The 23,348-nt window shown below is 47.3% G+C and overlaps 1 protein-coding gene across 8 annotated transcripts in view; it reads left to right on the plus strand.

Annotated features, from left to right (window-relative positions):
- MYO6 (myosin VI) overlaps positions 1-23,348 on the plus strand; it is a 909,629-nt gene that overhangs the window by 360,378 nt on the left and 525,903 nt on the right. For all 8 annotated transcript variants that reach the window (XM_078648084.1, XM_078648085.1, XM_078648086.1 and 5 more), the window contains exon 7: positions 5,636-5,691. In XM_078648084.1, coding sequence (XP_078504210.1) covers positions 5,636-5,691 — 56 coding nt within the window. The remainder of the gene's footprint in view (positions 1-5,635; positions 5,692-23,348) is intronic.

Genomic DNA, 23,348 nt, shown 5'->3' on the forward strand with positions numbered 1-23,348 from the left:
TTTCTCACGCTAACAGATGTCCGTCTATCGTCTCGCGATACCAATCATCACCAGGGGCCAAGGCAGGGCGACAGTCAGGGCAGCAGTTGTCAACAGCCGTCGGGAAGGAGTAGCCACGCTTCAAAAGACCTTCGGTCCACTTCGACATGCAGGGGTCGCTCACGTGGTTCGCGAAATCCTCCGGAATTTTCCTGCGAAGCTCCTCACGACTCTCGGGCAAAACTACTACCGCTGAAGTCGCCCACACGTTGGGCCGCCAATTGGAGAACCTGGCCTTACGGGCCAAGCGGCGCAGGGCACGCCTAAGATCCCCGAGTTCACCTGCCTTGACCGACAGAGACACTGGACACTCCGTTAGGCGTAGAAAAGTAGTTTTATTAGCTGCAGCTAAGCACAGTTGTCTAAGAAGTACCAACAGGTAGGTTCTCAAGAGACTGCCACTTCAATCTGTGGCGCACAGTCTATTATACAACACAAGTTTACAATGACAACTCCCAAAATACACAAAACTAACAAATAGGAATAGTTCGAAAACAAGTATCAGATGTCTAAAAACACACCCTCCTTTCAGACCCCGTGTGCTCCCCTCCCATCAGGTTAATCAACACAGGTGACCATAATCCAGCTTGCAGGTGGTAAAACATGTGTAGAATGCTTCAAAAGGAGGGCTATGTAACAAGAGAACACACGGAGAGAATGGTGAAGGCCAGTTAAATAAGATAAGGAAGAGAAGAATGGTGGGACCCAAACAGTGGAGTAGAGACATGGATTAATTAGTCTAGACATGGCTTTACGAACTCGGCCGGACCCTGACATCAGTATTGCACACAAGGACAAAGGTTGCTTGTCGACAAGAAAAACACCGCGCAGCTGAAAGTGGCAGAAAAGACCATTTTCCTTACGTTAGCCGTGCTGCCTGAGTGAGGCAACATAAAATGGCGACTAAACGTAAAATGGAGACTGTAGCAAAGCGAGGCTAAAACTACGTAACCTCAGTGCCTCCAGCGGCACAAGGATAGTACTTAAAGGTGTGGGGGCCACCAGCTTAGACAGTCCAAAATGCTATGCTCTAGGGCTCCCCTCAGTAAGGGGAAAGTGCCACCACCAAAAGCCAAAGTCTGGGCACGGCAGGCAGGACCCCAGGCGCTGTCAAATTGCAGAGCCGATCTCCTCGCTACCGCACTGAGTCCAGCCTTGCTCTCTCACCTGTTTGGCCCCAAGCGCACTCTCGGCTCATCTAAGGGGGGTTCCCATGAGACCCCTCTCGTCTGCTCCCATTATCGTTCTGGGGGCAATGTCAATGTTCTTTCACAGTAGGGGGCTATAGGCCACCGTGCGGGTCCCACTGTACTGCTCTCTGACAGGGAAGGGGGCGATAGCGGTCAGCAAGCAGAGTTCGCCTTTTCCCCCGTCTGGGCCCGGGGCAAATATTGAAGGGCGACCCAGTTGAAGGGCCGAGCACACCAAACCTCTGGGCTCAGGCGGGCCCAGCGGGCCACGACAGGGCCTCTGCAATGGGCGACGCTCCGCACAATTTGTTGCAGGGGCTCCCCCCCAGCAAGCACTCCAAGCCAGGAAGGAACGGGAGAGGCAGCAGGCAGGTCTCAGCAGCAGCAGTTCTGAGAGGCCCCAGGCCATAAAGGTATGTTGGTAACCAGGCAAGAGAGGCCTATCACGTACCTCCCCCGGTAGCCTCCGTGTCCCAGTTTGTTGCAGGAGCTCCCACCATCACATCACTCCAGGGCGGGAGGGGCAGCAGGCAGGCCCCAACAGAGTCAGCTCCGCTGGAGGGTGAGTGCACCAACCTTCCAGGCTCAAGCTATTATTATTTATTATTTATTATTTATTTATTATTTATTTATTTATTTATTTATTATTATTTTAAGCTGCCATGCCGGACCCCAGGCAGGACTCCTGCGGTGGCAAAGCTCAGTCTCATTGATGGCAGGGGCTACCCCCACCGGGCCAGGAGGGAGTAAGAGAGGCAGCAGGCAGGCACCGGTGTACTGCGAGAGCACACCGGTGTCCAGGCGAGAGAGAGGCCTATTGTGCACCTCCCCGGGCCGCTGTAGCAGCGCTCATGCTCACTGCAGGTACGGAGCCTCGCTGGGCCTGCACTGCAGCGTAGCCCCACCAGCCACCTCCCCTCCGGGCTGTAGGCCCTGCGATGTTGTTGAGGGCCTTCTCCGCCGAGGACTCACTTGCGGAATCTGGGCTTCGGGCAACACAGGCTGGAGGCCGCTGCACGTCTCATCCTCATGAATGGGGCCCACCAGGAGAGCACGCAAACGAGCAAAGGGGTGTTGGGGCGCAGGCAGGACCCCAACGATCTCCCTGCACTCCAGCAGCCAGTCGCTCAGCGGGATCTGGGACTTCTCTGAGGCTCAGGCCTCTGTGCCGCTCACAGGCCAGATGGCAGACTGGAGAGTCCCCTTAGGCCCTCCACTCCGCTCCGCTCTGGGCAGATTTCTGCAGCAGGGCCGTTGCCGAGGTGCAAAAGGCAGGCAGGGGGCTATAGAAATGCTAGGGGCGTGTTCCGATCGTCCTTCCTCCAAACCCCCTCCCCCCCCGAGTCACTTGCAACGCTAGGTGGAGTGATCTCGGCACACGTCCCACTGCATGGAGGTCTTAGCCACTCCTACTGGCTTTTTGGCATCTAGTATTATTCTTGGCCTATTCCAATTACGTTTTATCATTACTCTTTCTGAAAGTCTATCAAAACCTGCTTGTTACGTCTGGGTTAATGCTGATCTGTTACTGGTTAGGAGGTCATGCTTCACCAGCTTTCCTTCAGTACCTTTTTGGGTGATTGCACACTCTTGTTTACACCAAGCAGCAGAAGAAATGTAAAGCCAAACCATCTCACTACAATTCTTGGGTCACTCGCAGAGGGAAAAAAATACAGTGTCTGCTGAGATGGCTAGATTTGCCCTAAAGGACCCGAGATCGAGAGGGGATACTACAACAATTACCTTCAGAAAGGATACAGAAATAAAGAACGTAAGAAAGCTGCATGTATAATAGTACAAAAGTAAAAAACAGACAAAATAGAGAGCTTACTGGCATTTACAGGGATATCAGTCAGACGTGCGGGCCCTTCTGAAGGCCCTTAAATCAGGTTCCCCCTGTAGACCCCTGTGCTGTGCTGGTCTTAGCAGGGGTGGCTGAGGTAGTCTGCCCAGCAGTAGTGGATATGGTTAACCGCTCCCTTCAGTCAGGGTGTGTCCCTATGGAATGGAAATGTGCTAAACTTCTGCCCCTCCTGAAGAAACCTACTCTAGACCCCCTGCAGCCGGCTAACTATCGCCCCATTTCGCTACTTCCAGTACTTGCGAAAGTCTGTGAAAAAGTGGTCTTCCGGCAGCTCGAGGCTTTTGTAGAATTATCTGGGGCTCTCCACCCGGCGCAATCAGGCTTCATATCCGCCTACAGTACATAGACCGCTCTGGTGGAAATGTCGGAGGCTATCCGAGAGTGTCTGGATGGGGGCGGCAGGGCTTCCCTCATACTACTCGACCTCTCTGCGGCCTTCGACACGGTGCCCCACCAGAGGCTCCTGGACAGACTGGCGGCGATAGGCATTTCAGGGCAGGCATTGCAATGGATTGCATCTTTCTTGGACTCTCGCTCCTCGACGGTCAGGAATTTGGGGATGGGGGTCCCTCAGGGGTCGACCCTTAGCCCCCTCCTCTTTAATATCTACCTGATGCCGCTGGTCCATCTGGTGGAGGAGCTGGGAGCAAAGGTGATTGCGTACACTGATAATAACGCAGTTACTGTTCACCTGGAATTATGCTATCCCGGACACTGGCAGGGCTCAACGATGCCTAGCAGCGCAGTTCCGATGGCTAGCCAAGGCCTCTCTCAAATGCAACGAGGATACATCAGAGATCCTCCTCTATGGCCAATTCCCGGAGGACTTTAGGACCCGTGTGTGGCCACCAGGCTTCCCTTGCCCGGCACCTAAATCAGGTCCTGTAAAGAACCTTGGTATTTGGTTCAATGAGGATCTCAGCTTCTCGGATCACATAAAAAAGCTTACGGGCATGTGTTTTGGGACCCTTAAAATGCTTAGGAAATTCTTCCCCCTGCTGCCTAGGGCAGCTAATGAAATGGTCACCTGCACCATGATTGTGTCTAGATTAGACTATGCGAATGCTCTGTTTGTAGGGCTTCCGGCCTACCTGATGCATAAACTCCAAATTATTCAAAATGCGGCAGCTAGGCTTCTTTTTAATGCCCCGACACGCTCTAGCGCGCCCTTACCTGCGAGAGCTACACTGGCTTCTGGTGGCCCAGAGGGTGCAGTTCAAGGCTATGACGCTGGCTCATAGAGCCTTGCACGGTCAGGGCCCCGTGTATCTTCAGAAATGCTTTGCACTTTATGTGCCCAACCGGCACCTTCGCTCTGCAGCCCAACGCAGAATGGTGGTCCCACGCTTCCGCAAGGTCCGACTGGGAGGCAAATCCATCTCTGTCACAGCGGCGGAGGCCTGGAACCTACTGCCAGTAGAACTTCAACATATTTCTGTGTTCCAGACCTTCAAGAAGCAGCTCAAAACACAGATGTTCAGCTCAGTGCTCTAATTTCCCGTTGTCCCCCATCTGCTCTCTTCTCCGCGCCAGAAAACTCCAGAGTAACAGTGCGCGTTACAAAAACCACTATAACATAACATAACATATGTACTGTGACTAGATCTGGGGCAACCATGAGACCAGCCCTAGAATTGAAGTCGTTCAGCAAGGAGTTTAGATTGATCGTTCAACTGTTAGCGATAGGAGACAGGGGCTAAATAATGCTTAGAGGGAGAAGAGTGTACAAAGAACCTGACTAGGAGTAAATTAAACAACAAACCTTCAGGATGCCAATATCAGGTGTGATCTTGAGCAAAAAGAGGGAAACCTCAACACTGTGGTTGCCAGACATCATCGTAGAAGTCAAGTGGCTTTTTATTATACTGAGCCTACTATATCTGCCAGACTAGCAGTACCTGTTGAAAGTGCTGGGGCCAGTCTTAATGTGGCTAGTGCTACAGGGAAAAGTCTGGTGTAAACCGGAAGTGTTAGCCCTTATGTATCCATGGCCCCATCTATTTTATGGTGCTGTTAATCTCCATTGTCCTGTGTGCCATAATCCCCATTCCCTGAGATGCTGAATCCTCAACCTCTTTTTCTGTTAGCAAGCTATGTTGTCTTATATTAGGTGAGTTAAATAGGCCATTGTTTCCACTCTGAAGCCCAGAGACCTGACAGTTCTGCCTGGAAGTCCTATTCATCTTTAATTCACTTCATTTGGTGTGTCTGATTAGGTTGGGCCAGCTAGACAAGAGAATGTGTCCTGTTCTGCCTTTCCTAATTTGAACGCTGTGTAGATATGGGATCAGAGTTCTCAACTGGAATATCAAATCACAGTTGATTCACCGTACTGCCTCAATCCCTGCACTGGTCCATGTGATTTAAAAAAAGGTGTTTTAATATAGATTGTTAATATTAGGAACACTATTGGTGGCAAACAATGATAAAGCATGAATCATTATGTAAAGAATCAAAGGTAAAAAGTACAGACAAGAATGTAGTATTTTTCTATGAGTAATTTGGTACCAGTACACAATTTTTTCTTTTCATTTATCCTCAGGTATTTGACTGAATCGTATGGCACAGGTCAAGATATTGATGAGCGGATTGTAGAAGGTAAGTGCATTTTTTTAGAGCTATTATTTAAGGAATAAACAATAGCCGTTTTACCTGTTTACTTGCTTTTGTTCATGGTCACCTATCAGTCTACAATAATATTCACTGATAAGGAGCTTTGCCTCAATGTTGCAACGGATACATTCCATGACTCCAAGCATTTGTGACTATCTTTTGTTGTAGATCTTTCAACGTAGGAAACTGTATGGTAGCGTTGACCCTGCAGGATTCTTATTTTCACATCCTTGTCCTGCAGGCCCTCATGGGCTATCTGTGGTTCACAGTGGGAAAGGAGCACATTCAGTTTGCTCTACTCTCCTTTGACTTTATCAGTGGCCCTCAGGTGATCACAAAAGTGATGGCAGAGGTCAGAAGTTCCATTCATCCCTACCTCGACAACTTTCTGCTGAATGCTGGCTCACCCCAAGCAATCCTCTTAAAATCATTGGGATTGGGATTCACTATCAGCATGCCAAAGTTACACCTGACTGCAGCGAATATGTAGTGTCAATACTTCTGAGTGTTAGAGCTTCCAAGATGACTCTCCCTCAGAGACGCATTCCGCTTCAAGTAGAGCTCAGGACTCCTATATGCCTTTCAGTCGCAACTGCTCCTGTCCTCAGTTCTGAAGAAGATCAAGAACAAGATCAAGTCATCTTAGTGTCACCAGATTGGGCAAGAAGAGTGTGGTATCTAAAACTCTCGGGCCTCAACATGGGCCCTATTAACAGGCTGCATTTTCGGGAAGACCCTCTGTTGGCAGCCACAGGGCAGGGTTCTGCACTAATGTCTGCTCAACCTCTACCTCCATGCTTGGAGATTGAGCTGGCGCACTTGACTGCATTTGTCCTTCCTCTTGAGGTTATTGATGTCATCTTGACAGCCATGTGTAGGAACAACAGGAGTAAACCCATAGACCACGTTGGGATGGGTATGTAGTATAGACAAAAACAATTCCCAACAGGTGTCAGTAAAAGGCAGTTAAACAATGTATGCAATCAGCATTACATGAACAGGAAACAAGGAGGCTCGAAAAGTTTAGACGCTTGTTATTCACCATTTAGAAGAAGGGTCTTTCATATGGCAATACAGTTAAACAGCACTGTACAGAGCAAATTATGTGACAACCCGAAGGCACTTGGTGAATGGTAATATATACAATTGGTGAAGGTGAAGGTGCAAGTGCTAAGGTGAACAGCGTGAACGACGCATAGTGACAAAGAATAATACAGTGATGACTCCACAGGATCAAGTTACAGTCACTTAAATCATGGTACAAGCAAATTTACAGGAGCACAAAACGTAAAATGCGCCAAATAATTATGCTGTGATGTCGACGGCGTTTCGATCCCCGTGAGTCGGGATCGTCATCAGGACAGGGTTGTGGATGTGGGCAGTGCTGTGGGGAGAAAGGGCGAGTAAGCAATGGACAGGGAAGAAAAACTGCGGGCTGGGGGCAGCTCGGTAGGTAGCCAATAGTGCGGGGTGGGACGGGTGTGGTGTAGGCTGGGAGGGTGAGGGAGGGAAGTTAAGCAGTGGCTATAGAGGATTAAAAATAGCGCTAGCGCGGGAGGAAAGACAAGTAATAAAATTGCAATTAATGAAGAATCAACAGTGGTGTGCAAAGGGGCGGTTATCGCATGAACTGGGAAGCAGGCGTGTCGGTGAATCGCACGGGTGTGGGGGGGTGAGGGGGTGAGGCGGAGCGCAATTACTGTGTTAAACGGGGGCAAAGAATAAAGGTGAATGGAAAAGGGCAGAGCATACTTAGTCACGCAATCGATGTGGCGTGGGTAGCTGGAAACCGGGCGGTGGCTCAGGTACCGGCGGCTGAGAGGGAAAGGAGAGGAGACATTAAACCGGTGTCCGGCGTGTTAGGCGGGCATGGGCCGGTCTAAAGAATGATTACCTGATAGTGAATGAGTTGCCGTGGGTAAGACCAGCGAGGCAGCGCCTGTGGAGAGGGGAAACAAGCCAGTAAAGGTTGAAGAACCTTAAATGGCGAAAGGGAGATCACAGCAGGCTCCACCGTTAGAACCTAACATACGGTGCTGTACGAGTAGCAGTGGATGTCGTACCTGAGTGAAGCAGGGCAGTCAAGGGCGATGAGGGCTCTCGAGGCACGGGGAGGTCGCAGTGAATGCAAAGCTACGTGGAGCCGGAAGGGGTCTGGCCAGGTAAATGAAGAAGCAGCGGGCAGGACGGGGAGTGGGGCGTGGCCGGGGAAGGGGGCGGGACTGGGGGCGTGTCACGGGATTGCCGGAGCAACGAGGATAAACAGGAAGGACTAGAGTAAAAGGAATTGAATCAGGAGTGAGCGAGGGCATAGTAACACAGTATTGGTTAAAAACAATAGAAGAAAGTATGTTATACAGTTCAATTAAACAGGAATAAAATTCAAAGGGGCACATGATCTGAAGCCAGTACATTAATTACCATAATCAGTGGAACGGCCGGGGCAGCGAACGTATCAACGTGTTGCCAGAGCAACGAGGTACACAGGAGGAACTGAGGTACGATGACTCAGTTTTGGTGCACGCAAAGGTGCAATATCACAGAGGTTGCTAAAAGCAGTTGATGCAATAACACGTTGTTCGGTACGGTTACAGATGGGTGATGCCCAATGGGGCATACGGTATGAAACCAGTAGGTTAGTTCACATGATTAATATAGGGGGAGGATAAACCTGCAAGGGTTCAGTGTGCCGCAGGGTGCAATTGACAAAGCATGGTAATGATGGAAAAGGAGACACAAAACAATTACCCCTTCATGAATGGTGCACTTATGTACCTTGGATTGGAGATGAGGGTCATAGTGTTATACAGTAAAAGTGTTATTCCACTCATCAAGCGTGTTGAGCCCATGGTTGACCGAGTCAACACGTGAAATCCATTTGCATTCGGCTCTATTCAAGAGGTTCGCCATACTCCCACCTCTAATAGGTAGTGTAGGTTTCTCAATGACCACCCATCTCAAGTCTGTATCAACATGTTGCTTTTCAAGGAAGTGTGTGACCAAAGGGGCAGTCAACACTTTGCAATTAATTCTGCTCTTATGCTGAATGATCCGTTGCTTAACCATTTGGGTGGTTTGGCCGATGTAAATGAGGTCACATGGGCAGCGGATCGCATAGATAACATTTTGAGTCTTACAGTTCGAGTGGTGGTTGAGTTGGTGAGTGAGTCCATTATAATTAAATTCTTTGGTGTTGAAAGTCAATTCACAAACACTGCAGGATTGGCATTTGTAGTGACCAACGACAGGTTCCATTCCCTAAGCGGCTGTGATAGTATGTTTCTCTGCTGGTTGGTTGGGCCAGGTGATGGCATGTACAAGATGGTTGGCGATGTTATTGCCCCTTTGGTATGAGAACAAGGGCGGTTCCTGAAATTGTTCTTGGGAGCGTAGAATGGGCCAATTTTTCTTGATTATTTTACTAATCTTGTTGCTGTCAGGGCTGAATACGGAGACGAAGGGGATTCTAGTCAATGTTTTTCTGTTGTCCGGGGTCAGCAGATCTTCACGATGGTTGTACCAAGCCCGTTTCTTAGCTTACGTTACCAGGCGTCGTGGGTATCCTCTGTTGATGAGCTTGGTAACCAATATGTCAGCTTCTCTGAAATAGTCTTTCCGCCATTTACAATTGCGGGGGATCCGCAAGAACTGGCCGTAGGAAAGTCCGTCGCGCAGGCCTCTAGGGTGGTAACTTGAATAATGTAACAATGTGTTACGCTCCGTTGGTTTGCGGAAGAGTGATGTCCCGAGGACACCATCCTCGGCATGGATAGTGACGTCAAGGAATGGTAAGTCATTGAGCTTGTATTCGCTTGTGAATTTAAGGTGTTCCTGTGCGGTGTTAAGCCAGTCAACAAAGGGTAAAAGAGTGTCAGGAGAGCCATTCCAGATAAAGAAAATGTCATCTATATACCGACGCCACAGATCAATCTGAGGTCGGTATGGGTTGATGGGATTGAGGATCAATGATTTCTCCATGTCATGGACAAATAAAATGGCGAAGTTTGGGGCGAAGCAAGTGCCCATAGAGACTCCTTTTATTTGTAAGTAGTAAGTGTTTTTGTATAGAAAATAGGTATTTTGAAGAGCGATACGCAGTAAGTCCATGATGAAATCAGTTGGGATCTTTGTCGGTTGGGGTCTAGAAAGTAAGAGATTTTTGATCACTTCAAGCCCTTCACGGTGAGGAATGTTGGTGTAAAGGGACTCAATGTCCATGCTAGCCAACAGTTGGGTGTTTAGGTCAAAGGCTTTATCCTCTATAGTGTTGATGAGGTCCATTGTGTCACGTATGTAGGTATCGGTGACAGGAACGAACTCCTTGATGATTTAATCTATGTACTTTCCCACAGGTTCCAGTATGGAACCACATCCGGACACGATGGGGCGTCCTGGAGGATTCCTGGCGTCCTTGTGTATTTTCGGAAGGATGTACAGGACAGGCGTCCTCTGGTGTGGGTTGTTCAGGTATTCAAATTCCTTTTTAGTTATGATATCACGATTCCTGGCCGCTGTCGTGATTGATAGAATCTTTTCTCTGATGTCATTCAAGGGGTCTTTGGAGAGAGGGCGGTAATGTTCGGCATTCGAGAGTTGGCGTTTAATCTCTTGGTCGTATTGGGTGTTGCTTAGGACGACAATGCCGCCCCCCTTGTCAGCGGGCTTGATGACGATTTTACTGTTGTTTTGAAGGGAATTGAGAGCCTGTTTTTCAATAAGGGGAAGGTTATAAGGGATGAACCGATGTGTAGTTTTAAGGTCCATAACTTCCTTCATAACTAACCGTTCAAAGGCCAGTATTTCAGGTGTCATTTGATTAGACGGGGGATTGAAGGTGGAAGGCAGCCGGAAAGGGGAGACTTGGACTGGCCTTGAGTCAAGTCTATCAGCAAAGAAATACTTGAGGCGAATTGTCCTGAAGAATTTCAAGAGGTTGGATTGCAGTTCCAGAAAGTTAGTTCTTACGGTTGGTACGAAAGTGAGACCCCGAGATAGAAGTGCGGTTTCTTCGTGTGTCAAAATGTGGTTAGACAAGTTGAAGATGGGAATGGTCATTTCAGTTCCCGCGGGGACTGATCCATCAGTTACTGGGGAGGGCCCCATTGGTAGTAGCGATTGCGTGTTTGGCGGTTGCCTGGTACCTGAGGTTGGTATTGTCTGGTCCTGGCTGGGCGGTTCTGTGGTGGTGGTTGGCCGCGGCCTCGGCCCCGGGCTAAAAAACCGAGTGGCAGGAGGGGTTGAGGTCCGGAGGTAGAGGCAGACGAGGAGGCGTCCGTGTCTTCCGCGGAAGTATTGGACGAGTCCGAGAAGGTCACCCGTTGGTTGTTCCTATATCGTCCCCAGTTGCGTGTTCTTGGAGGATTTTGTTGGGTGTTGAAAAACTCCTCGTTGAGATAGGGGTATGTACTCTCCACTTTGCAGTTTTTTATGTCTTTTTCTATTTTGTTGAGTTTTTTGTTGACTTCAAAGGTGTTAAAGGTGGAGATGGTTGAGTTAATTTTGTCTAAGAGACTCTTGGCGTCAGTTAGGGAAGTGTCTGCCAGGATAAGTTTCTCCAATTCATCAATTTCTTCCAATTCCAATCGACTGTGTTCGATAGCCGTATCTATACCAAGGACCATCCAATGACGGGAGCAAGTGGTCGCTAAATGACTAAAACTGGTTCTGAACTTGGGGTCCTGTGTAAAAATAGCTGGGGTGTTACGGATTTGTAGGCCCACAGGGATGACACCTGAACGCAGGTAGTCAGTCAGCATCCGGGCATGTAGATCAGTCCTGATCTGTTTCTTCTTCAACTTTTCCAGTTTATCCAGGAGGACACGAGAGGTGTTTGGGGCAGTGGCAGTAGTCGTAGAGGTGGACTGAAGGACTGGACTATTTAAGGCCCAGCGGTGCCAGGGGACAACACCTGAAACCTTCGTGGGTTACCTGTTCTGGCGTACGAAATGACAGAGACACGGGACACTTCCGTCGGCATCAAAGATCAGCGTTTATTACTGCAGGGATACAGAAATCGCTAGAAGTACAGCAAAGTGTAGGTTCTGAGAGTCTGCTTCAAATTGCATATGTGGATCGCTCTTTTTATACAAATTTTCGTCATTGCACAACGTAACGAACAAAAGGTTACAACTCAGTTCCCACAGTAAACGTTAAAAGGATTGCATTCATGTTTTCAGAAACCCGGAACATAATTACAGTAGCATTTGCCGGTTCCCAACTGTAAAAGCACATCATCTCGCCGCTAGGCACATTCCACTCTAGTTGTAAACAGGCGAAAGAAAGAGACAGGAACAGGTGCAAGGAAGACAGACAACAATAGCAAAAGAGTGTGGGGGTAATATCGGAAGCGTGATCACAGGATCAAAGGATTCGAGCCTAGCGCATGCAAGGCTGAAACAATAGCCCGGCACGGCAAGATTACCCTCGAGCGGAGCCATCTGCCTTTGCAGCGTCATCCCCCTCGTCATAAAAGACGCACAAAAGGGATATGCATCTTCCGTAAGGCTTGGGAACTCAGGGTCATGAAGCGGACATTTGCCTGTTCGCTGACTACGTGAGGGCAGGAAAACAAAAATGGATGCCGTATCTAAAACGGAACCCGAGGGTTCACATGGAAAAACCCGTAAATGAGACGAACCCTTCCAAGTAGTGTAGCGAAAACGCGTATACCTACTAATCTCGTCATTTACGGTTCATAGATACCAAACTCGTCCATATCAGAACATACCCAAAACATCATTTCGATTCTCACGGAACCTCAGACGCTCCTTTTGCCCTCATGTAGGCAAGCACTAGTCGAAATCAGAATCAATTTCGATATTCATCAGATCATTCAGGTGTTGCTGGAACATCATCCTATCCATCAATGTCTCTTTGGTAACAGATGGCCTTCTTATACACGTTGTAGCACAAAGGCCACATAAGGCAGGACCACACTGCACGCAAAGACAACACGTGAACAGAAACGTCACAACAACCCCTATAATCATCAGAAGCTTCCAACCCCAAGTCGACATCAGACCCCAAAACCATCCTAGAAGCGTCCAATCTCCCTCGTCCACGTGTATGGACTCTGGGATTTTATGCAACTTTGAGATGGCTTGATAAACAGTTGGAGCATTATCAGGTATGAAAATGCAGCAGCTCGAATGGATCACCTTACACACACCACCTCTATCTGCAAGTACAACGTCTAGAACCATACGGTTCTGTAGCGTCATAAGTCTATCCGCTTGAAGCTCTGCTGTCAGGTTACCAAGGGCGCTTGCAGTGATATTAGCAGTCGATTCCACCACACGAGTCAACTGTCTCAAGTTCCTACTATTAATCATAGGACCCCAAAACGGTAGGAACCCTTAAAGAAGTCTCCTGCCTCTTGACTGGCAGTATCCTCTTTACCAATAACGCCTCTCACAACTCTGGTCTTGTGATAGTCTGAGGCAACCGTGAAAGCTGGTGGTAAAAGATTCGCGATATAGCAGGTGCCTGAAAAGTCACGAGGCAACCACGTATAAGCACGATTGTAACACACAAAATAAGTACCCTTGGCAGTCAGAAAGACAGGGGAAGAGAGCATCGGTAAAACATACGTCTCAGTACAAGCACTCTTCCCAAGCTGAGCTCTCGGATTTCGACCAAGACCTTGCAGACAGAAATGACCGAGATGAGGTACGATCCAGATCGGAGACGAGCTCTTAAGCTGTCTATCACTCACTAACATACTATACTCAACCTCACTCAGATCCTTGTAAGCTCGCACCTCTTCCTCTGGAATGATTGTTGCATCAAAAATATCTTTATCTAAATCAGCAATTGCTATCATCAAAGGCTTGTGGTACGGGCCAAAACCAAGGTCTGTGGAGCGAGGCTCTCGATGGGGGTAGGAATCTAGTGCACTATGGAACATAATTTGGAATGCTCGAGCTGACCCCTGGGAGCTGTAAGGAAGAACCAAATACGGAATACCCTTATCCATGGTATGTGGCATTAACCCACACACCCAACAATTGGTAGTATTCATCACCAACTGATGCTGATGCAGAAGTTGAACAAAGGAATTGTTCATAAATTCCGCACGTCTGACTTGTTCATGTTGGGGCAGAAGATGAAAGGAATGTGGCGAAATAGTGGAGACAGAATTTAGATCATGTGAAGGAGGAGTAGGTGAAGTGGAAGGCAATAATGATTGAATCCCAAAGTACACTCCACCCACCAGTAGCATAGAAACAGTTAGGAACAACATAAAAACCTGAAACAAAAAACATTTTGTTCGAAACATCTTATGCAATTTGGATCTTTGCACCGCCATTTTCTCTATTTCCGACAGCTTAGAAAACTCCATCCTCTAAAGACCGTCCGTGACGTTCTTGACGCACTTCGTTCTGAATAGCGATTATCAATTCCCAGGAGTTCCCAGAAATCGACAAAAGGTAATCGACCTAGTGTCAGAAACCTGCTAAACAGAAGGAGGTACCCGCACGGCCCTACGGCCAACCCAGATGGTAGGTTTTTAATCAATTGAGCATTCAGTTTAATATAAGTCTCCTAGCTGCACGGAAAAAGTTACACACACAATATAAAATGTCCACAACATTCATGGCAACAGTAAGGGGGTAATGTGAAGTAAAAAAAAAAAAAAAAGAATTTATTAGTCTTTATCGCGCGGTCGAAGAAAATATCGACATTTTCCAGGTCGAGTCTGCTCTACAAACAACGATTCAGATGGCAAAACAGTGTTCGATTGTTCAGGTAACAGTTCAGAACTTGAACTCTCCAGTGCTGATGACGAAGGTATGGTTTCAGATGATTCAACAGGGATGTCTGATTGAACTGAATCGTTCCCTACAGGCTGAGCATCACTAAATGGCACATAGCGCAAAGGGGTATCGGTCTCAGTCGAGGCGACTCCTTTCTTTATCCACGTATCTACTGGCAAAGGAAGCGGAACCTTCTTGGTGTGGGTGGCATGCACCCAATGCTTCCTTCCTTCCAGCCGAACTGCAGTCCTCGTCGCCAATAACACCTGGTGGGGTCCCACGAACCTTGGCTCAAGATTGCGTTTTCGTCCAAAATTTCGGGTGACCACCCAATCTCCAGGTTGTAGCCGATGACCAGGACCCTCTGTTTGTGCCGGTAGAGCCTCAAAAACCTGTTGATGGATCAAACTCAATTTAGCAGTCAGATCATAAAGATAGTCAATCAACATTGGGTATTCAATTCTATCAAACTCCCTAGGCCTCGGAACTCCCCAAACGTTCGCAGGACGGCCGAACACAATCTCATATGGGCTAAGCCCTACTCGAGAGTGCACAGTCGCCCTGGTCGATAAGAGAGCTAGAGGCAAAGCATCAGGCCATGATAAACCAGTTGTTGCCTGGATTTTGGCAAGTTTTAGTTTCAGGGTACCATTGTATCCTTCCACTAAACCCGCTGATTGAGGATGATTAGCACTATGAAATTTCTGACGTATTCCAAGGCCACTACATACGCTCTTCATCACACTTCCCACAAACTCACTTCCGTTATCCGACCATACAATCCGTGGCATGCCATATCTAGGGAAATATTCCTTGAGCAAAACTTTTGCTGTAGACAGGGCAGTATTATCCTTAAGGGGGTAAGCCTCAATCCATCTGGAGAACGCACAAACTACAACCAAGACATACTTCAGGTTATTGCATCTCTCCATATGGATGAAGTCCAACTGAATAATTTCAAAGGGACATGTAGGAGGAGCAAAGTGACCAGGTGGAGTGGGGGTGCCCTTACCAGGATTATACATCAAACATACCATGCAATTCCTAACCACTTTCTTCGCACACTTAGTAATCCCATCATTCTTCCATACAGGAGACAACAACTTACATATACCTTTCGCGCTAATATGTGATGTGCCGTGAGCCATAGTAACAACGGCAAGCACATATGCATCCGGTAACATCCATCTCTGCTTTTCTGACAAATCAACCCAACATCCATTCCCGTCTAACTTCCCCGTGCTTTCTTTCCACTGAGTCTTTTCCATCTCGGTAGCCTCATTCTGTATCTCCTTCACACTCTCAACTGTGTCCTCACACATACCAGTCTCTGCTGGCCATCTTACTGAACTCGTAACATACATTAGATTTGTCAGATCTCTGGCTGTCTCCTTAGCAATCTCATCCGCAAACGCATTACCACGGCCAACATCATCTGTCACTTTCCGATGCGCGCTGCATTTAATTATTGCCACCTGCTTAGGCAATATAAGTGCATCCAAAAGGTCATTCACGAGCTGTCCATGTTGTATCTTCGTGCCATGCGACGTAAAAAACCCTCTTTCTCTCCACAATCGACCAAAACTATGCGCTACGCCAAATGCGTACTGACTATCGGTAAACACATTTACCCGTTTTCCTCTAGACAACACACACGCTCTCGTCAACGCAATTAACTCAGCCGCTTGGGCCGAATTCTGACTCAATCTCGCAGATTCCACAACCGTACTCAACGTCACTACAGCATACGCAGTCGTCACATCACCATTCGGCAACTTGAAGCATGAACCATCAACATACAAAGTACCATCGGGATCTACCAATGGAGTGTTTTTCAGGTCAATACGACCCTTCGTCTCTTCTTCAGTTCTTAAGTAACAATCATGTGGTGCTACATCACCTGATTCCATGCTGATCGGCAACAATGTTGCTGGGTTCAACACATTACAACGTTTTATCCGTATATGACTTGCCAAAAGTGTCAACTCATAACCAGACAACCTTGCGCTCGTCAGGTGTTGAGTTTTGTTCGGTTCAAAAGAGTGTCAACTGCATGCGGGACCATCACCGTAAGCATATTATCCATGACCAAACCTGCGGACTGTCGAATGGACACCGCAGCTGCCGCTGTTGCTTTTAAACAACTCGGCAATGCTTTAGCCACTGGATCTAAGGTCGAAGAAAAATATGCACATGGACGTTGTTTGTCGCCAAATTGTTGCGTTAAGACACTCAACGCACAACCATCCCTCTCGTGAACGTACAGTGTGAACGGCTTACTGTAATCGGGAGTGCCTAACACAGGAGCCGAACACAACGCATCGCGTAATTCAGAAAACCCTTCTGACACTCTTCAGTCCAGGGCAAAGGAGTCGAAACATCCTTGCACGTGAGAGCTAACAATGGCTTCGCCAATAATGAAAAATTCGGAATCCATTGTCTGCGGTATGACGTAATACCTAGAAAGGCACGTACATCTCTCTGAGTTTTTGGCACAGTCATTTGAGCAATCGCTGCTATTCTTTCTGGGGTCAATCTTCTCCCCTCTTTTGACAATAAGTGACCTAAGTAGGTTACTTCTTGACAACAATACTGCAGCTTAGAAGGTGACACCTTGTGATGTAAGTCACATAAATGTTAAAACAACGACACTGTAGTAGTTCTGCAAATAACCTCGGTATCAGCAGCCACCAATAGGTCGTCAACGTACTGAATCAAAGCCGCACCCGTCGGTAACACAAATGTATCAAGTTGACTTTTAAGGGCTTGACTATAGATCGATGGACTCTCACAGTAGCCCTGTGGTGCGCGTTTAAATCTAAAACTGCGACCACCTAATGAGAATCCGAATAAATCTCTGCTTTCCTCAGCGATCGGAATACTAAAGAAAGCATTCTTTAGGTCGATCACCGTGAACCAGGAGGCAGAAGCTGGAATCAAGGTCAACAAGGCCGTGATGTCAGGCACCACAGGAAACTGTGGGATCACTATTTTATTCACTTCTCTCAAATCAATCACAAAACGGTACACAGCAGGTTTAGATGGATCGGTTCGTTTCAAAATGGGTAACACAGGACTATTACACACATTTCCCCGAGTTTCTTCAATGACATCCTTTTTGATCAGGTCATAAATGATCGCTAATAGCGCTCGCTCACCATCAAGAGAGATACGATACTGAGGTATACGGGGTAATCGCACATTTGATTGCAAGTGAACCACATAAGGTGGAATGTCCAGCAGCCCCACATCATTGGGACCCGTGGCCCATAAAGACGCAGGAAGGGAACTCAATTCCGGTGGGAACTTATCGATTGACAAGTACATAGGAGAGATTACTCTCTGACCTAATGTAAGCTCCACTCCCGCAGGAGAGCAGTACAAAGTCGCATATAACCGTTTCAACAAATCCAAACCCAAAAGGTTCTCACCACAACCTGTAGATAGAATCAATGGGGCCTCTAGCTCACGAGGACCAATCGTAAGGGACAAAGGGCTAGAGACAGGATTGCTAACAGGGGCGCCAGAGAATCCAATGGAAACATTTGTTAAGCCGGACAAAGGTGCGCCAGGGAGTTTTGAATGCATGATGGAACTTTTTTCTGCACCAGTGTCCAACAGAAAAGGCTCAACTACGCCAGATGTAGCAACTGCGACGTAAGGCCCTCTCTGATCAACCGGAACTGACACTACTCCCTCTCTTTGTCGGTGGCTGTCCTAGTAACGGTCGCCTGCATCAATCTCATGTCCAATGTAATATTCGTCCACATGGTACTGTGCTGATCTATCGGACCTCGCATTCCGCTGGTCAAAACAATTATTCGCGTCCGACGAAGTAGGAGAGCGCTCATTCTGATTTTGAGAGGTGCCATGACCTCTACCTCGTGATGCCTGTTGGGGACCACCACGGCCCCCTCGAGCCAAAACATTATTATAGCGGTCACGTAAGGCGGGACAATTAAATTTTATATGGCCCTCTCCCCTACAATATGCACACTGATTATACCCAAGCATAGATCTAAAGTCAGAGGAGTCAGAGCGTGACTGCATCCTAGAAGACTGTGCTTGTGATCGATACTGCTGTTGCGAATCATTTTGATTCGAACGCGGAGGATACGCTTGCTGCAACAAAACCTTCGTTTTAAGCTCCTTCGTTTTCTTATCTGAACGATCACTTTCTTCTTTTTCCCTATTCTCGTAGTATTGAGCCGTCGCTAATATTTGAGCAGTGGTTGAAACGGCCCATGCACTTTCTGAATTTTTCAATTTGTTGCATAGCTCAGGCAACAAATTTAACACAAACTTATCAACAAATAACCGCTGGCCTCCCTCAGTGCTCATATCCTGACCACTATGATCGACGAATGCCTCCTCAAATCTAGCAAAGAAATCCGAGACACTCTCGTCTTTCTTTTGCTTACAAGCCGACAATTTGTCCCAATTCACCCTCATCGCTGGCATAAGAGTTTTCATGAGCGTAATGATTCTTTGGGGCAAATCCGCAATTAACTGCTCGGGCTTAGCCCCACCAATTTGTCGTCCATCAGCCGCTAGTAGTGCAGCCCAATCACCACCTAACTCAGCTAAATGATTCTCTTGGCGGATTTTCGCCCAAATCGGTTGCGGTACGACATTACCAAACAGCATGTCGATGTCAGCAAGGTTCATAATAGAAGCATCCACCAATTGGGATAACTCCTTATAATAACCTGCCGGATTCTTGCGTGGATCAGGCAAGGATTGCTTCACCTGCAAGACTTCTGTTCGCTTCCATGGGAGGTGTATCCAAACTCTTTGGAAATATGGCAGAACCGCAGGATTAGCTGCAGGATTCCCTGGCATCCATACTGGCGGAACCTCTCTCATAGGATACCGACCGGAGTTCGCTTTCGGAGTATCGGAATCGTCATCAAACGACACTCGAGATGGCACTGTGGACCTAGAGGCTAATAATCGCTCTATTGCACGTCGTACATCTCCACCTACGATCATACCGTTCGAAAATTGACTCTGAAGTTCAGTCATATCGGGCGGTACATTATCTAACTCATCATTATCCCACTCTTCTCTCAAAGAGTTGCACATTTCTTCAAACACGAATCTCTGTGTGGGCTCATTAAACTGAGAAAATGTATCGAAAACTATGCGCGAAGGGTATCTAGCAGGGTGTCTAATCCACCTACGCGCCATAGTCACTAACGTCGCACTCTCCCTTTCACCAGGGATTTGACTTCGTCTCTGGGGAGTTTCAGAGACATCGGATTGAAATAACGATCCGGAAAGTGGGGAATAGAGGTTAGCAACAGAGTTAGGGATACGATTACGAACGGAAGGAGAAGAGGAAAAAAGAACAGGAGCAACAACATTAGTAGCGATCATAGGAACAGTGGGGGTAGCCAAGATAGTTGGGGTAGCCGGAACAATAGACTGAGAAGATACAGGCAAAGGAGCAGGAGGAAGAGGAGCAGGTAGAGGGACAAGAACAGGACCAACAACAGGCTGACCAGCAGCCGCCAAAACAACAGGAGGAAGAACAGGAGGAACTACAGGGGCTGTAGCACCCTGTGCATAAGGAGGTGGTGATTTCAACAGATACGCTAACAAGGGATCCTCCTTCGAATCGTCGTCCTGTTTATCAGAACTTGACGATAAAACCGGATAACATTTATCCACCTTCATGTGATGCAGTCAAATAGAAGCTTCATTTTCTTTATCTGCTTTATCTCGTTGGTATCGATCTGCACCTTGCATCAGCGTAATGATACCCTCCCTTTTAGTTTTCTTAAACTGTCTGATTTCTTTCTGCCTGGCCTCTTTGCGCCATAACCGAAAGGAATCGAACATAGCTGGCCTAGCTTTCTTTTTAAACAATTTTATTTCGAGATTATCTAAAATCTCAGTTTCAAAACTTCCATGTGGTGGCCAACTAAGGACGCCATCCTTTTTCGTATAACGGATCCAACATTCATTATATATAATAGGGCCCACACCATGTCGACTATAGAGCTCATATACCGGAGTTCCAACTGGAGGTATCGGACATGAGTCCTCCAACCGGGAATCCATATTGCAACATTTAAAGAAACCAAGGAAACCACTATGGCCAGGCATCGTGCACGCTAACCAAGTATCAAACTTCAAGGGTTATCGAAGTACGAAATCTTCGTAAAAATACAAAAACCCTCGGTTTTTGGCAATTGCAACTGTCAAATAACAACTAAGAACCAACAACTAAGAACCACAAATGCAATGGAACCATGCAAACAACTAAGCTTCAACAACAACCAAGGATACTGGGAGCGACCCACAAATACTTAACTGAGGGCACAATGGCGTCACCAGGAAGGCCCGTCTATCGTCTCGCCGTACAAAGGACTACGCCAGGCGCCAAAAACAGGTCGACAGTCAGGGCATCGGTCCGTTGCAGCCGTCAGGAGGCGGGAATCTTCGCAGGAAAAATCTTCGGACCACTTATGTCGACAACAGGATCGATGAAGCGGGGTGCACCTTCCCTCGGAGATTTCACACGAAGTTCCTCACCATAGTCAGGCTTTGGACCGGTACCGCTGATGTCGCCCCACGTTGGGCGCCAACTGAAGGACTGGACTATTTAAGGCCCAGCGGTGCCAGGGGACAACACCTGAAACCTTCGTGGGTTACCTGTTCTGGCGTACGAAATGACAGAGACTCGGGACACTTCCGTCTGCGTCAAAGATCAGCGTTTATTACTGCAGGGATACAGAAATCGCTAGAAGTACAGCAAAGTGTAGGTTCTGAGAGTCTGCTTCAAATTGCATATGTGGATCACTCTTTTTATACAAATTTTCATCATTGCACAACGTAACGAACAAAAGGTTACAACTCAGTTCCCACAGTAAACGTTAAAAGGATTGCATTCATGTTTTCAGAAACCCAGAACATAATTACAGTAGCATTTGCCGGTTCCCAACTGTAAAAGCACATCATCTCGCCGCTAGGCACATTCCACTCTAGTTGTAAACAGGCGAAAGAAAGAGACAGGAACAGGTGCAAGGAAGACAGACAACAATAGCAAAAGAGTGTGGGGGTAATATCGGAAGCGTGATCACAGGATCAAAGGATTCGAGCCTAGCGCATGCAAGGCTGAAACAATAGCCCGGCACGGCAAGATTACCCTCGAGCGGAGCCATCTGCCTTTGCAGCGTCATCCCCCTCGTCATAAAAGACGCACAAAAGGGATATGCATCTTCCGTAAGGCTTGGGAACTCAGGGTCATGAAGCGGACATTTGCCTGTTCGCTGACTACGTGAGGGCAGGAAAACAAAAATGGGTGCCGTATCTAAAATGGAACCCGAGGGTTCACATGGAAAAACCCGTAAATGAGACGAACCCTTCCAAGTAGTGTAGCGAAAACGCGTATACCTACTAATCTCGTCATTTACGGTTCATAGATACCAAACTCGTCCATATCAGAACATACCCAAAACATCATTTCGATTCTCACGAAACCTCAGGACGCTCCCGAAAGTAGTGAGGGACCGGCCAACCGCGACTGGATATATTCCTCTGAGTAGGTAAGAGACTCCTTGGACATCGTGTGTGTGCCTAAAGGTAATACACAGATGAATGCCTTTTTTGCTGAGGCAATTAAGTTAAGTACCGAGAGGTACAACTCTCGCAGCTGAGCAGCTGCTCACAATATGTGTAGGAACAACAGGAGTAAACCCATAGACCACGTTGGGATGGGTATGTAGTATAGACAAAAACAATTCCCAACAGGTGTCAGTAAAAGGCAGTTAAACAATGTATGCAATCAGCATTACATGAACAGGAAACAAGGAGGCTCAAAGTTTAGAAGCTTGTTATTCACCATTTAGAAGAAGGGTCTTTCACATGGCAATACAGTTAAACAGCACTGTACAGAGCAAATCATGTGACAACCCTTCACCAACTTGGTATATACCTGCCATTGGGACATGTTTGTAACTTGATGCGCTACTTGGCAGATTGACCCACTTGAAGTCAAACTTTCTAATGTATTGCTTTTTATGTTGTCCCTAGCACATCAAGGGCTAGCTTTATCCACTGTTGAAGGTTATTTGAGGGCTCTTCCGACTTTCCAGTGGTTGCCGTATCAGCCTTCTTTGTTTACGTTACCTGTTTTGTGATGCGTTGTTTGAAAGGTTTGCAACATATGCTTCCACCCAACCCTCATAATTCCTCAGTTAGAACTCAACCTAGTCCTCACATTCCAAATGTGTACTTACTTTGAACCGCTCCATAGCTATCTATTTCGGCATTTCACCCTTAAGCCAGTCTTTCTCATCAAATTAAATTAATGCATCATCTGACCCCTTTCTCCACACATTATGGTGACCCTGGCTCCAGCACTTTCCCTGGCTATTATTTGTCTGTTTAACCACACTCTTAGTACAGAAACCCTTCCTTCCAGCGGGAAAGCAGCTCAAGTAATGCCAATCATTAAAAAACAACTAATGCAGACCCCCTTGAGCTATCCAAATACAGTTCCATTTCTCAGTTAGATATTACGTCTTTTCTGGAAATCCATTCCCTTTTGGACACTTCCCAGTCAGGATTTTGTGCCTTCTACAGCACAGAAACTGTGCTGGTGGTGGTATTAGATACCATCAGACTCTTTCTTTACAAAGCTCTCCCAGCTATGCTAGTACTACTTGATTTATGTGCAACATTCAACACTGTTTCACACTCTATATTGATCTAGAGACTCTTTGAGATTGGTGTCAGTGGAAAAGCTCTTAGATTTCTCAAAAACTTTCTTAGTAACCTGACTCATACTGTGCACTTAGAGTCCTTCAACTCCCGTACCATGGTCCTAGACAAAGGGGTGCTGCAGGGCTCTTCCTTGAGCCCTACACTTTTTAATAT

The sequence above is a fragment of the Lissotriton helveticus genome, chromosome 6 (genome assembly GCF_964261635.1).
Source record: "Lissotriton helveticus chromosome 6, aLisHel1.1, whole genome shotgun sequence".
Taxonomy (NCBI): Eukaryota; Metazoa; Chordata; class Amphibia; order Caudata; family Salamandridae; genus Lissotriton; species Lissotriton helveticus.